Below are 14,824 nucleotides of genomic sequence, written 5' to 3' on the forward strand. Positions count from 1 at the left end.
ATTCTCATATATTGAGGACCTCCTATATACTGGTATGTCAATGGATCTGGTATTTCTTTTATCAGTGCAAGTAAATTCTTCCAACAATGCAAACAGCAACCCATACACACCTTCTCATCATCAGTGACTCTTCTTATACATATATTCTCAATAAATATTCCACAGATAATCTAGCGAAAGTGCCAGAAACTAGGTGATTACTACCAAGTCAGGCTTATCATCTTTCATGTTCATTATTATATGAACCAGTCCACCACCTTTCTAGAATCATAATACTCAAAAGTCTTTTTAATCCAACATATACATCAAAGATTCCTTACTACAACATATCTGTCAAATAATAATCCAGTCTTTCAATAGTAGTAATGGAGAACACTATCCAGAAGTAGTCCATTCCACATTGGGATGGCTTTAATTGTCAAAAAATGTTCCTTTTATCAAGCCTAACTACATTACTGTACAACTTCCATCTAGTTTTGCACTCTGGAAACAAGCAAAACAAATCCAATTCCTTTCTCCACATAACTCTTCAACACTTGAAGATGGCTATCATGCTCCTTCACACCCATTATCTTCTTTTCCAGGCTAAATATTTCCAGTTATCTCAACTCATTCTCTATGGGCATGATTTTGGGGCTGTTACTATCTGGCTCACCCTCCTCTAGATAGCTTATCAATGTCCTTTCAATAATCTCACATTTTTCCTTTTGTGTCAACTGAAATTATGATTCCCACAGACTATGTGATTCACTTCGTGATTCACAACCACACACAATCCCCAGAATAATACTGGTGTTGAGAATAACTTCAGATCATTGAAAGTACTGCATCATTTCCCAAATACAATCTAATCTGTTTTCTTCCTAATCAATTGTGGCCCACTATCTATTTGCAGCAACTGCTTAACATATAAGCACCAATGAACTCATTCAACAGCATGTCACAATCTCAGCAAGTCATTTTATACGGATAGTCAGGCTGATCGCTTTTGCTGGTCATACGTAACTGAAGAGCTCCCTTTAGCATTCTTGACTTGAAATGATTTGCTGAAATACAGCTTGTAATCTTCTGCCATTTTCTCCTCTAATACTTTGGAAACTTAAGTTTACAGTATAAACCGGTCTTGCCCTTACTTTCCATGTTTCTCTCCTTGGCAAGGAGATTTAGTATTTGGGACTGAGGTGTTTTTTTTGAAGTCTATCTTCTCAACTGAAGCACATGATTTACATCAAACTTTTGTAGAAAGTAGTGATAATACACATCTATGTCTTTTCCTTTATTAAGCTTCACTTTTCTGACCTCAATAACTTCTCTGAATACATCCAGGGAGACTTAATGCAATTGCACAGTATATTTTCATCTTTATGTTTTCTTCTAATTTAGTGTTATTTGGATCTTTGTTCTAAGATCTGATTGCCCACAGCTTACTTAGAAATTACTCCTATTATCACCAAATAGATATTTCCTATCTTATGACAGTCAATTTCATTTCTGTGATGCTTATTTCTCATCATCCAATGGGCAGCTAGGTTGTATAGCAGACAGAGCACTGGAGCTGGAGTCAGGAAGATCTGAATCCAAATGTGACCTCAGAGACTTATTAGCTATGTGATCTAGTACATCACTTAACTTCTGTTCTTCAACAGCAAAATGGAGATAATGATATCACCAATCTCCCAGGGCTACTGTGAAGAAAAAGTGTGATATCTGTAAAGTGCTTAGCACAGTGGCTGGCACATAGTATGCACTATGTAAATGCTGGCTATTACCTTCCAAAAGTCTTCTTAAAGAAAATATTCATAAGATTCTTCCTGCTAAGATAGACATCTGAACAAGAGGGCAGACCGCCTAGCTCTCACATACCTATTCCAGCAAAACCCTGAAGTCCACACCATAAGGAATAATAATCAAGATATCTGTTAAGAAGGAAGTACAGTGACTTCTTTCTCCTTTAAACCATATGCAGTCAGGCAACCCCTGCCAGCAAATCTACCCCTACCTCTGCTACTTTCAGAACTACCGGAGATGGCCAAGGAAACAACAGCTTCCTAGGCTGTGTCCACAGACAACAAAAGCAGTGGCTCCCCTAAAAAACCCCCAGGGTGGTCAGAGAAAGCCTGAGGTTGGAGACCTTGGAAGGCTTAGAGCAACAATGGGCAGTAGCCAGTGGGGTACCCAAGCATTCAAACTGGGATAGCCCAAAGCCAGAGGCCCTGGGGTCTCTAAAATTCTGTCCTAAGATGGCAGAGAGGACCTTGAAAAATCCAACATTTCCTATCCTGAAAGATTCAGTTGATTCTAACCTCAGTAGAAGGCAAGCACAGGAGTCCTGGGGATCCAAGCAAACACCACACAGGCATAACCTTCCCCTCTCACCCAAAAGCAAAAAGCTGGAGGAAGAGCCTGGCTTGGCACAAAGCCTCAATTCTGTAAAGCTGAAGAGATGACTAAATGAAAGAAAATACGATTCAGTATCAAAAATTATTACAAATCTAACTCTATAGTAACTGCAAGCAGAGACTCAAAGAAAAAGAATGCGTTTTCCACAAGGATTCCATAAAAAACTAGAAGAAATTTTAAAGCTTAATAGATGCTCTAGAGAAAAAGAAATAGAATAAGCTTAGGAGTGAAAGTAGTAAACTTACTCCAACAAATGCAATTCCTGAAAGATGAACAGAGAAAGCAGAAATTAATGACTCCGTGAGTCAAAAAAAAAATTAGAGAGAAATTAAAAATTAAAAAACAGAAAATGTAAGTTATGTGATAGCAAAAGGAAATGACCTAGAAAACTAGTCAAGAAGAGTTAATTTACGAATCACTGGAGTCATTAATTAAAAAAAAAAAGGACTAGACACTATGACACTACATTTCAAGAAATTATAAAAGAAAATTGCCAAGATCTAGTTGAGTCAGAAAGCAAAGGAAGAAAAAAGAAGTTATCAATCAACACCTCTTGAGAGCAACTCCAAAAGAAAAAGCCCCAGCATGGTCTTAACCAAATCCAGAGCTCCGAAGTCTAAGAAAAAATACTGCCACTGTCCAGAAAGAAGCATGCATCAAAGAACCAGAGTCAGAATCACACAAGACATGGTAGTTTCTATTGAACATAAGAGATCTTAGAATACAGTAGTTCAAAAGGCAAAAGACAGATGCTTACAACCAATACTAACTTACCCTGCAAACTTGAGTTTAGGGAAAAAATGGATCTTAAACGGAACAGAGAACTTTTCAAGCATTTCTGATGAAAAGACCAGAGCTGAGTTACAAACACAAGAATTCTGAGAAACCTAGAAAATTAAATTTATATGAACAATAAAAATTATATAATTTCAGATGTCATGATAACATACCAATAGGAAAAGGGAAAAAAAGCATTTCTTCAGAACCTGAACGCCTTTAAAGAGTATTCAGTGAATTAAATAAAAAAGACACAGGTTCTGGGGGTAAATTGGTTCTATTCTGAAAGTCTGAAGTGAGAAAAAGAAAGAGATAGAACTTGCTATTTCTCATAATTGGGGTGGGTGAAAAAATATTCACACATGGAAGAAGGGGTGGGTAGACTGGGCATCAGATGAATTTCACTATCTTTAACAGAAAAAAATGGAATTTGGTATATAACTAGGAAAAATTCAAAAGAGAAACAAGTGGAGATGGGAAAGCTGTGGTTAAGAGAAAGGATAATAATGGGGAGGTAACAGTTAAAAACAATACATCCTTCCTGATCCTGAAAAGGACATTAAAATGGGGGTGGGAGAGAACTAGAATCTTAAGAAGGGCCTTAGAATGCCTCTTAGACACCTGAGAAATGCCAACTATCTGTGATTTATAAATGCAGGGAAGATTACTGTACCATATAAAATAAAGATGATTTCAGAGAATCTCAGTGGAATTAAGTGATATACTTCTAGGTCTGTATCCCAAAGAGAGCATACAAATGGGGAAAGGACCCACATGCACAAAAATATTTATAGCAGCTCTTTTTGTGGTGGCCAAGAACTGGAAATCGAGGGGATGCCAATCAGTTGGGGAATGGCTGAACAAGTTGTGGTATATGAATGTAATGGAATAATATTGTGCTATAAGAAATCATGAGCAGATGGGCTTCAGAAAAACCTGGAAGGACTTATATGAACTGATGCTGAGTAAAGTGAGCAGAACCAGGAGAACACTGTACACAGTTAACACCTACACTGTGTGATGACTGACTTTGATAGACTTAGCTCTTCTCAGCAATGCAAGACAATCCCAAAAGACTCATGATGGAAAATGCTATCCACATCCAGAGAAAGAACGATGGAGTCTGAATGCAGATCGAAGTACACTATTTGCTCTTTTTTATTGTTGCTTCTTCTTTCTCATGGTTACTCCCATTGGTTCTAATTATTCTTTACAACACGGCTAATGTGAAAATATGTTTAATATGAATATATATATATGTATAGCCCATATCAGATTGCACGTCATCTTGTGGAGGAGGGAGAGAAGGGAGAGGGAGAAAATTTAGAACTCAAAATCTTATGGAGGTGAATGTTGAAAACTAAAAATTAATTAATTTTTTAAAAAAGAATCAAGTGATACAGAGTGAAGTAAGCATAACCAAGAAAACAATTTATACAAGGACAACAATATTGTAAAGAAAAACAACTTCAAATGGCTTAACTGATCAAAGTTTTGGTGACTGTTTTCAAATTTTTTTTTGTCTTTAAAAATGTTGTTATTATATAAGATGACTATCTGGTAGGAAGAAGAAGGATGGATATTGAGAAAAAAATGTGATATAAAAAAAGAATAAAAATTTATTTTAAAAAAACGATTGAAGCAATAATCAACCATCTATCTGGAGGACATATGGTGAGGCACGTTACCCACCTTTTCAGGGAGAAGTGACAGATACAAGGTGTAAAGACATGCATTTTTGGACAAAGCTACCATGTGGATTTGCTTTGCTTGACTATGCTTATTTGTTACCAATTTTTTGGAGTTTTTCCCCTTTCTTTTGGTTAACTGGAGGGATGAGTAATGGGTTTAGCAATATTGAAGATCAAAAAAAAAAAAAAGAGGGCCATTGTAACATTTTTAAAATGCACCAGGGCGGGGCGGGGGGAGGAGGGGAGGGCGCCACTAAGTGGCACAGTGGATAGAGCCCCAGCCCTGGAGTCAGGAGGACCTGAGTTCAAATCCGGCCTCCATAATACTCCCTAGTTTTATGACTCTGGGCAAGTCACTTAATTTCAACTGCCTCACACACACAAAAAAAAAAATGCACAGGAAAAAGTTCATAAGGAAACACCATCAGGACAGTTTTGAAAGTATCATTGAGAATTTATTAAAACAAAAAATGTGAAATCAAGATTTACAGTTTCATACAGAATCCTCTTTTTGCATTCAAGTTCAGAATAAAAGAATTAAAAATATTTTTTAAAGTATTCATGACATAGACTGAGTACTCTACAAGCCTTAGATTTCCTTCCTTTCTTAACTTTGAATCATTTTCCAATACTTTTTATTTTCCGGCTTCCCACTTTCATGATGATGTCAACACAAAACTTATCAATGTATATAATGACTTGTTCTGGAGGATCTTGTCAAATTCTTCACAAAATTTTACTACTTCTTCATCTTCTGCCAAGTAAAATTACTAAGAGTGCCACCAGAATGATATTTCTTATTGCCCTTGGGAACAATACGAAATTTATTCCATTGGTTTCTTATTGGCTTCTCCAAGAAAAGCCTGCAAAAACCCTCCTGTTTAGGTGAAACTTCCTTTTCTCTTCTGGTTTGAATTGCAGCAAGAATTTCAATATTAATATGAATTTCTCTAATAGTGTATCAAATCAATCACTGGATGAAAAGTCTCATTTTTACTGTACTAAAAGTTAAATCATTTACAAACTAAAAACTGTGAGCACCATGTTTTTTCTACCACTCTGACCGCATCACTGCAAAATCAGAAGTCAAAAGGGGAATCTGATGGAGAGAAAAAGAAATGAAGGCATCTTATTTATATAAATGAATCATAAGAGAATGCAGAACCAAGGCATTCATTTCACATGTGCTCCTTAAGAGAATTATTTCTGGAATATTTACAGATTAGTTCTTTAGATGCTTACATGTGATGAAGCATAAAGAAGAGGATGCACCAGAAAGTCTCATACAAATCCAGTACCTGCACAGGAAAGAGGCTTAGAACCAATGCAGCTATGGTATAGGAGAAAGAGTGAAGGATCTGGAATCCAAAGACCTGACACTTAGTACCTTAGGCACATCACTTAAACTACTATGCCTCCATTTCCTCATCTCTAAAATGGGGAAAATTACATATAGTACTTATAATTCACAGGTTATGGTGAAGCTTTTACACAAAATAATATGTCTAAAGCACTCTGTATCTTGTAAAGCACTACATAGATGCCAGCTGTTATTTTCCACTGTATTGTTATTAGTAACAGGAGGAAATGCAGAAAGAAATAAAGTATAGATGTCCCAAATTATAAAAGAAGTTAACTATAAGAAGATTCACTTAAGCAACCTTTTCAGAAATGTGCTTTGTTCTATAAATTAGAACTAAAAATGCATTAAAATCTAAATTCAAAAAAAATTAATTCTGCCAATTAAGACTGACACACTAGTTGACTGCCCATAAAAACACTGATGCATATATCAAAGTTTTTTTTTTAATTTACCTTTGAATTTCCTCTGGAAAAGTGGCACTAAACATTAGGGTTTGGCGCCGTTCTTTTGATGGCATTCCTGGAAAGGAAATCAGCTTCTTCATTTCGGGACCAAAACCCATATCCACCATTCGGTCAGCTTCATCCAATACCAAATATCTGACTTGTCTGAGGCCAATCTTTTCCAAAGGGCAGAAAGGAAAATGTATATGATGGATTAAAATTAAAACATTAACCTAAAATTTTTAGTCTACTTCTGTTTAGGCTGTATATTAAAAGTTAATTCCTGAACAAATAATGTTATTTTTCCTTATCTCATAACCCTAATAAATATTCAATTTTCTCACCATCCAGGAACTACCAGGAACTTCACTCTCACAGAAACCAGTGCAAAATGTTAAAAAACAGAAGCATACATTGCAATGATGGGGAAAGGAAAATAAAAATAAGATTTGTAATTTCTTACAGGTTAAATTTGATGAAAAGTTCAAAATGCCTTGTTGACATTGCTACAGAAAATGTCTGAAGGGATAGCTAGCTAGCTTCTTCGCTAAACTAAATACTCTCAAGAAGTAACCTGTAAAAAGAGAAAACTAAACCTAACAGATACATGATGCTACATGGAATAGCACACAGATAATGTATGTTTCAAGTCGAGTATTTTTTCTGATTCTGTGATTCTCAGATGGTTAGTAAAAAAGTGATGAGTTACTTCTAAGTTATTATATGTGTGGCAAAAAATGCAATGAAGCTTGATTTAGAAATTCAAAGTAGTCTGAATTTTTAGTACGCTTCCCCTCCTATAAAGATCTACTAAATTTCTAATCCCATATCACTGAAAATCACCCTCACATTTGGAAGGAGGTTAAGTAAGAAGAAAGTAAGATACTGAGTTAAACGCTGTAAAAGCTTTCTTCCAGCATAAACATATTTAGAATTTTTCTAACAAAGGAATTTTGTGATTATTCCCACATTCTAATATCACTTTGTAGATCTTACCTTTTCTTTACCTATGATGTCAATTAGTCTTCCTGGCGTAGCACATAAAATGTTACAGCCTTGCATTATTTGGCGAATTGAATATCCCAATTGTGTTCCTCCATAGATTACAACAGGTCTTAAACAAGTCCTTTCAACAAAAAGAATATTGTCAGTTTTTATTTCTTAAAGTTCACTAAGTATTTATTATATGAATCACCATGAAAAGTAACACTTATATGCATATGGTATTAATAATGATGGTGAAACCAACCACACCCACTTTTTGGACAAATTTAACAAGAACTGAAAAGGAGATTAAAATTAATTTTCTCTTCTCTTTTCTAATTTGAAACCAACTGAGAAATAACAAATGATCAAAGAGATGCAACAGTTATGCAAAACAATAAAATTCCTGAAAATTAGTCAACCTTGTAATACTTCAGTGAATTGAGTAATGTGTTATATTGTGCTAATATAACATAATATCTGTTCTTAGATTCATCCATCCCATGATAAGAAAAATATTTTTTCAGAATCTATGAAAGGAAAAAATGTTATAATGGGCACCTCAGACATACTTACCCAAAAGAAAATTTCCTTGCTTCCAAAAAGATCTGGTTAATCAACTCTCTAGTTGGAGCAACAATAATACACTCTGGTTCCTGCTGATCTTTAAAACGACTGGCAGTTACTCCATCCCGCATCATATGAGCCAAAATTGGCAAAAGAAAAGCTGCCTAAAGGTTAAATTGTAAAATTTACAATATTTTCTAATATAGTACACTTCTCTATGGAAAAAAATTAAAAATATTTTCAACAGAGAAATAGAAAGCCAACTCAAATTTCTAAACAAGAGACAACATTTAAGGTCTCTATGCTCATCTTGTACAGAAGAACTATCAGTCTTTGATATCTCACAGCTGAAAATTTACTTCAGTCATTTATAAACTCAGTATCTTCAATTCTTATCCTATGACCTATTCCTCCATACACAAAGATGGTCACCCCTCCCCTGGATTCCACCCTTACTCTCCCCACCCCACCAAGTATCCTAATTCCTTAACAAAAAAATCTCTGACATTCCTCTATCTGGCCATAACTTCTATAATTCCATCTCTCCCTATGCTTTACCCCTCCTAGACCTATATTCCACATCTTCAAATCTTTCCATCCCTTGGTACTTAATAGGTCCATTATCCCCATTTGGATATCACTTTCCTCCCTTACCAATCTCAAACCTATAGCTAATCAATTTAACCACAAACTGTAGTCTAATTCGAATCCCTCTCCCTTACCATCCCTGATCATGGTTCATCCCTTGCCAATCCTTGTATATTCCCACCATCAACATTCTTCACTCCTGTAGCATGATATTCCAGTCTGACAACACTCTCCCCCAGGTGTAGGCGTTCCCTGAAGTTCTGTCCTGGTGCCTCTTCTCTCTCAACTCATCAGCTCTTACATGTTTAATTATTATCTCTAAGCAAATGAAACTTCTGTGACTAACACCAGTTCCTCCCCTAAGTTTCAGTTCCATATCACCACGTGGCTATCGGACATTTCAAACTAAACTGCTTCAGAGACACTGCAAACTCAAAATTATCAAAACAGAATTATCTTTTCTCTCAAATCCAACCCCCCCTTTACAAACTTCCATACTTCTATCAAAAACGCCACAAGGTATGTGATCTTGGTATTATCATCTCTCCCATTTATCCCACTGCAAATACCTCACCCTTTAGTCGCCAAAACTTCTCATTTCTCCCTATGCAATACATTCTTCTCACAGCTGCCAAGCTGATTTCCTTGAGCACAGTTCTGATCATGTCACTTCCCTAACTCCAAACAAATATTTGTTTATTATGTGATCTACTAGCTAGTCAGGAAAAAGATGAAAATAAGATACCGTTATTCTTTAAAAAGACACAAATATAATCGAGGTTGACCATCACCACAGGATATCTTCACGCTTCTACCACAATTTTTCTGTTTAGCTTTTACAGCCCTTAACAACCTGGTGCCAACCTATCTCAATAGCTTCATTATATATTACTTCCCTTCCCACAGTCTAAGGGCCAGACAAATTAGCCTTCTTTTTGTTCTTTATAGATGTCACCTTATCTCCTATCCTTAAACCTTTGCCCTGGCTGTCTCCCCTGCCTGAAATGCATTCCCTTCTCATGAAACTGCTTTCTTTCCTCAAGACTCAATTCAAGTGGTGCCATACCAATTAAACTAACGGTTTACTTTATAGAACTAGAAAATAACAATAATGATAAAAACAGATCTGGGAGATCAAAAGATCACAAACATAAAGGGAATTGAAATATCAAGAAAGATCAAAAACATAAAGGGAAATGAAAAATAGGAAGTTTGGAAAAGCAGTAACAGCTTAAACCATGCTAGAAAGCAGTAATCACCAAAACATTTGTACTGGTTAAGAAATAAGTTGATCAATCAAAGACATTACTTACATAATACAGAGAAGCAAATAAGTGCATGAGTGCAGTTTTTGATAAATGTGAACATCCCAGACTTTGGGGCAAGAGCTCATTATTCAACTGCAGAAAAACCTGGAAAACAGCCTAGCAGAAACAGCCTAGGTATAGACCAATATTTCACATCGTAAACCAAGATAACTTCCAAATGAGTTTATGTCTTAAGACATACAGGGTAACATAAAAAAAATTAAAGGAGCAAGGAAGAAATTACATGTCAGATCTGTTGTGACTATAAAATATAAAGAGGATCACAGAAAGCAAAATGGGCAATAATGATTACATAAAATTTTAAAACTTTTGCACAAATAAAATCAATGCAGCTAAAGTTGGGAAAGAACCAGGTAAATTAGAAGGAAAATCTTTTCCACAAGTTTCTCTAGTAAAAATCTCATTTCTAAAACATACAGGAACTGATTCAAATTCGGAACAGTAAGAGCCACTCCCCAATTAAGGATATGAATAGGCAGTTTTCAGTGGAAAAAATCCAAACTATAGTCATATAGAAAAATGTTCTGAATCACTATTAATTAAAGAAATACAAACTAAAACTACTCTGAGGTTCCACCACATATCAATCAGGTTGACAAAGCTGATATACCCCAAAGAAATCAAAGAAAGAAGAAAGGGAATCATATGTACAAAAATATTTATAGCAGCTCTTTTGTGGTGGCAAAGAACTGGAAAACTGAAAAGGATGCCCATCACCTGGGGAAAGGACAAACAAGTTATGGTGCAAGAATGTGATAGAATACTATTGGGCTGTAAGAAATGATATAAGGAATGGTTTCAGAGATGCCTGGGAAGCTTTGTATGAACTGATACAGAGTGAAGTAAGTAGAACTAAGCTAATAATTTATACAATAACAGCAATATTATAAAGACAACTACTTTGAAAGATTTAGGAACTCTGATTAACGCAGTGACAAATCACACACAATTCCAGAGGATTCGGGATGAAATGTGTTACCCATCTCCTGATAGTGATGGTCTCAAAGAGTACAGATTAAGATATATTATTTTTTTTACATGACCAACCCACAAATTTGCTTTCCTCGACTATACACATCTGTAAGAGGGGTTTTGTTTTTCTTGCTTTCTCATTTGGTGAGGGAAGGAGAACAGAAGGAGGAGGAAGGGAAAGGGGGTAGGGGGGAAATGTGGATCAAAAAATAAAGTATAAATTAAACAACTCTGCAAACACTAAAAAAGACTCAATTCAAGCATCATCTTCTTCTACACAAAGCCTTCCCTGACTCCCTCTAAACTATTAATACCCTCTCTTGCTTAAATAACATGTATCTTTGCTTTATATTTAACCTATATATTTATGAATGTGTACACTGTCTCCCCCAATAGAAAATAAACATCTAGAGAATGGGGATTTTTCTTTTCTTTTAAATTTTATCCCTAAGGCCCAGCACTGTACCTGATAGCTACACAGTAAATATTTAACAAATATTTGTTTATTATGTGATCTACTGGCTAGTCAGGAAGAAAGATGAAAATAAGATAGCTTTATTCTTTAAAAAGACACAAATATAATCTGAGGTTGACCATCAGGATGTCTTCAGCACAATCTTCTAAAATGACATCTTCTAAGGTAATTATAAATCATCACTCAATATCTTCCTGGATAATCTCTTTCTGGGTTTTCGTGATAATGCTCTCTCTTGCTTCTCCTCTTATATATCTCCGTCTCCTTTGTTGGCTCCTCTTCCATATCACACTACCTAACTTTGGCTGTACCTCGAAGCTATATTTTGGGCCTTCTTCCATGTTCTCTCTATATTCCCTCATTTGGGGACACCATTGTCTCCCACAGATTAATTGTCATCTTTATGCAAATGATTCCCAGATCTATATTCCAGCTTCAATCTCTCACCCAAGCTCTAGTCACACATCCCCAGTTGTTCATTGGTTATCTCAAATTGGATGTTCAAAAGGCATTTAAAAATCCAACTTATCCAAAGCAGAACTCATCTTTTCTCAAACACCAGCATTTTAAACATCCCTATCTCTGTCAAAAATCCCATCATCCTTTCATTCACAACACTGGTCTTGTCTTTGCCTCCTTCCTGTCCCTCCTCATCATGCAGATATATGACAAATCCTGTCATCCCTTCTCCCTACTCACACAACACCCACAAATATAACTCGGGGTCTCATTACTTCCCACCAAAACTACTACAATGGTCTAATTGGTCTCCGTGCTTCAAGTCTCTCTCTCTCTCTCCAATACATCTTCTATACAAATGCCAAAATAATTTTCCTCAAAGATATCATCACTGCACTACCTGACTCAAGTGGAAGAAGCAATGAATCAAATAATGGACCTAGAGTCAGGAAGATCTGAGTTCAAAATCAGACACAGACAGTCACTAGCTATGAACTCTGGCCAAGTCACTTAACCTGTCTGCCTCAATTTCCTCAAAACTGTAAAAACAGAGATGATAATAGCACCTATCATACAAGGTTGTAAGAGCAAATGAGATATGTATAAAAAGCACTCAGCACAGAGCCTGGGACATAGATTCCATTTAAGTGCTTATTCCTTTCCATTCTCCCTTCAAGCGCCATCCTACTACCTCTGAGATCAAAGACAAGCTCTTTTGCTTAGCTATTAAAAATCTCTCATAGCCTGGTCACATATTGTCTTTCCAATATTATTCATGACTCCCTTTATACACCGTACTGTACGACCAACTGACATTCTTGCTATGCCTCACAGATGACTTTCCATCGCTTATCGAAACCTCTGCACCGGTTATTCTACATTCCTGGAATGTATTCTCTACTTACCTCCATCCCTTAGAATCTTCAAATGTGTAATCAAATGCCACCTTAAAAATAAAATTTTTCTCGATTCCCCCAAGCTGTTGGCATTCTCTCTTAATTATTTCATACATATTAATATAAGTATATATTATCCTCCCTCCAGCTCGTCAAAGAATGTAGTAAGCTTCTTGAGGGCAGAACTGCTTTATTTTTGTCTTTGTATTCTTAGCATCTAACATATTACCTAGCACATAGTAGGCTAAATACACAGAGAAAGAGACAAAAAGACAGAGAGAGACTGAATTGGAAGACAAATATTCTAAATGTAGAGCACTGAAGGAGGAATCCATATACACGTATCATCAACTATGTGACCTTTCCTTAGACAAACAAAATTCTGGGCTCCTGTTTCCTCAGCAAATCATATCACTATTATTTTTAATCATCTCACCTCTTTTCCTTACAGTCCTACCCTATAAGCCTGGTGAAAGTATAGAGAATGAACTCCATAATCCAGACAATTTCTCCAGGACCCAAAGGGGCAGATCTGAACATCCTATTCTCCCTTATCTTCCTACTTAGCTCCAAATGATTCCAGGACTAACCTGGCCTCCCTAGACCCCTTTAAACTAAGATTAACCAGCTGCTCCTGAATCTAAATAAGTGGGAACAATCCACAACAGATGTTTCCAACTTTCTACCTTTTTGTTTGCCATATTTATAACAGATATTAGTTTCTGTTTTCCAAACTCTTGTGTTTAAACTACAATATTGTGCTTTTAGATATTACCACCTTCTACAGATTGAACATTCCTTAAATAAAAATAACCTCTTTAGACTGAAACAATCTTAGAAATAGCTTAAGCTACATACTCAGAGCCCAACAAAGTCAGAAATTAAAAAGCAAAGAAAGCTATGTACAACATTTTTATATTGCTTTTATGAGAATCTACAGCGAGCCGATAGTCTTCCTTACAAACAGAATTCTTAAATCCACAACATTCAAATAAAGTACAAGCCACATATGAACTTACAGTTTTCCCAGATCCTGTCTGAGCACAAGCCATTAGATCTCGCCCTGCCAGTATAATAGGAATACTATATTTTTGAACAGGAGTAAGTTTAGTATAACCAGCTTTAGTAATGTTGTTATTGAGTGTCTGACAGAGATCAGCTTCTTCAAAAGTCTAAGGAAAAAGTACAAAGGATGAAATTATAGATTATATTCCATAAATGTATTCTTAATCACATATCATTCACATTTTCCTTAAAAACTTAAATCCATTTAAAATCTGAAAGTTATGCTACCAATTTTTCTTACTCTAAAAGCCATGTACAAGAATCTTATTGGCTTGCCAAAATTTCTGAAACATCAACTAAAACCACATTCTCTCTTGCTCTCGAAAGAAGTTAAGATTTTGGAATTCTTGGAGAATTTATGCTTTTGGCTTTTAGGAAACTTTTTAAGGTTTTCATATTTGAAAGAATATTTTGTTCACGTTATCACAAAATGGTACAAAATTTCATTTTGAACATCTCATCTGTTCCTAAATTTCATACCTAGTACACATGACATAAGTCTGATACTAATTTTGAGAAACGTATTTTCAGATACTATTCATAAAAAGACACTAGGAAAAGGCTTGCTTGGTAGTAACTATACGAAGTATACTAACCAGTATTGCTGGAGGAGCATCATGCCCAGATACTTCCACAAGAATAGCATCATATTTGTCAAAGTTTATGCCAGTCTGGTAGTGTGCAAAGATAGCCTCTTCATTTTCAGGTGGGGGAGGTGGTATGTAGGTCACTTTTGGTCCTTGAATAGAAAATATCCCAACAGTCATAAAAGTGACAAGAGGAATGAACTATTGACCAAAAACTGTAAGTAATCAG

The 14,824-nt window shown here is 35.7% G+C and overlaps 1 protein-coding gene across 1 annotated transcript in view; it reads right to left on the reverse strand.

Moving 5' to 3' along the window:
- Positions 1-14,824, reverse strand: part of DDX4 (DEAD-box helicase 4) — a 64,962-nt gene that overhangs the window by 15,559 nt on the left and 34,579 nt on the right. The window contains 5 exon segments of the mRNA XM_020997265.2: positions 6,684-6,850; positions 7,671-7,800; positions 8,235-8,389; positions 13,963-14,115; positions 14,605-14,747. Coding sequence (XP_020852924.1) covers positions 6,684-6,850; positions 7,671-7,800; positions 8,235-8,389; positions 13,963-14,115; positions 14,605-14,747 — 748 coding nt within the window.

This window comes from Phascolarctos cinereus, unplaced genomic scaffold (genome assembly GCF_003287225.1).
Source record: "Phascolarctos cinereus isolate Bilbo 61053 unplaced genomic scaffold, phaCin_HiC Scaffold_4;HRSCAF=312, whole genome shotgun sequence".
Classification (NCBI taxonomy): Eukaryota; Metazoa; Chordata; class Mammalia; order Diprotodontia; family Phascolarctidae; genus Phascolarctos; species Phascolarctos cinereus.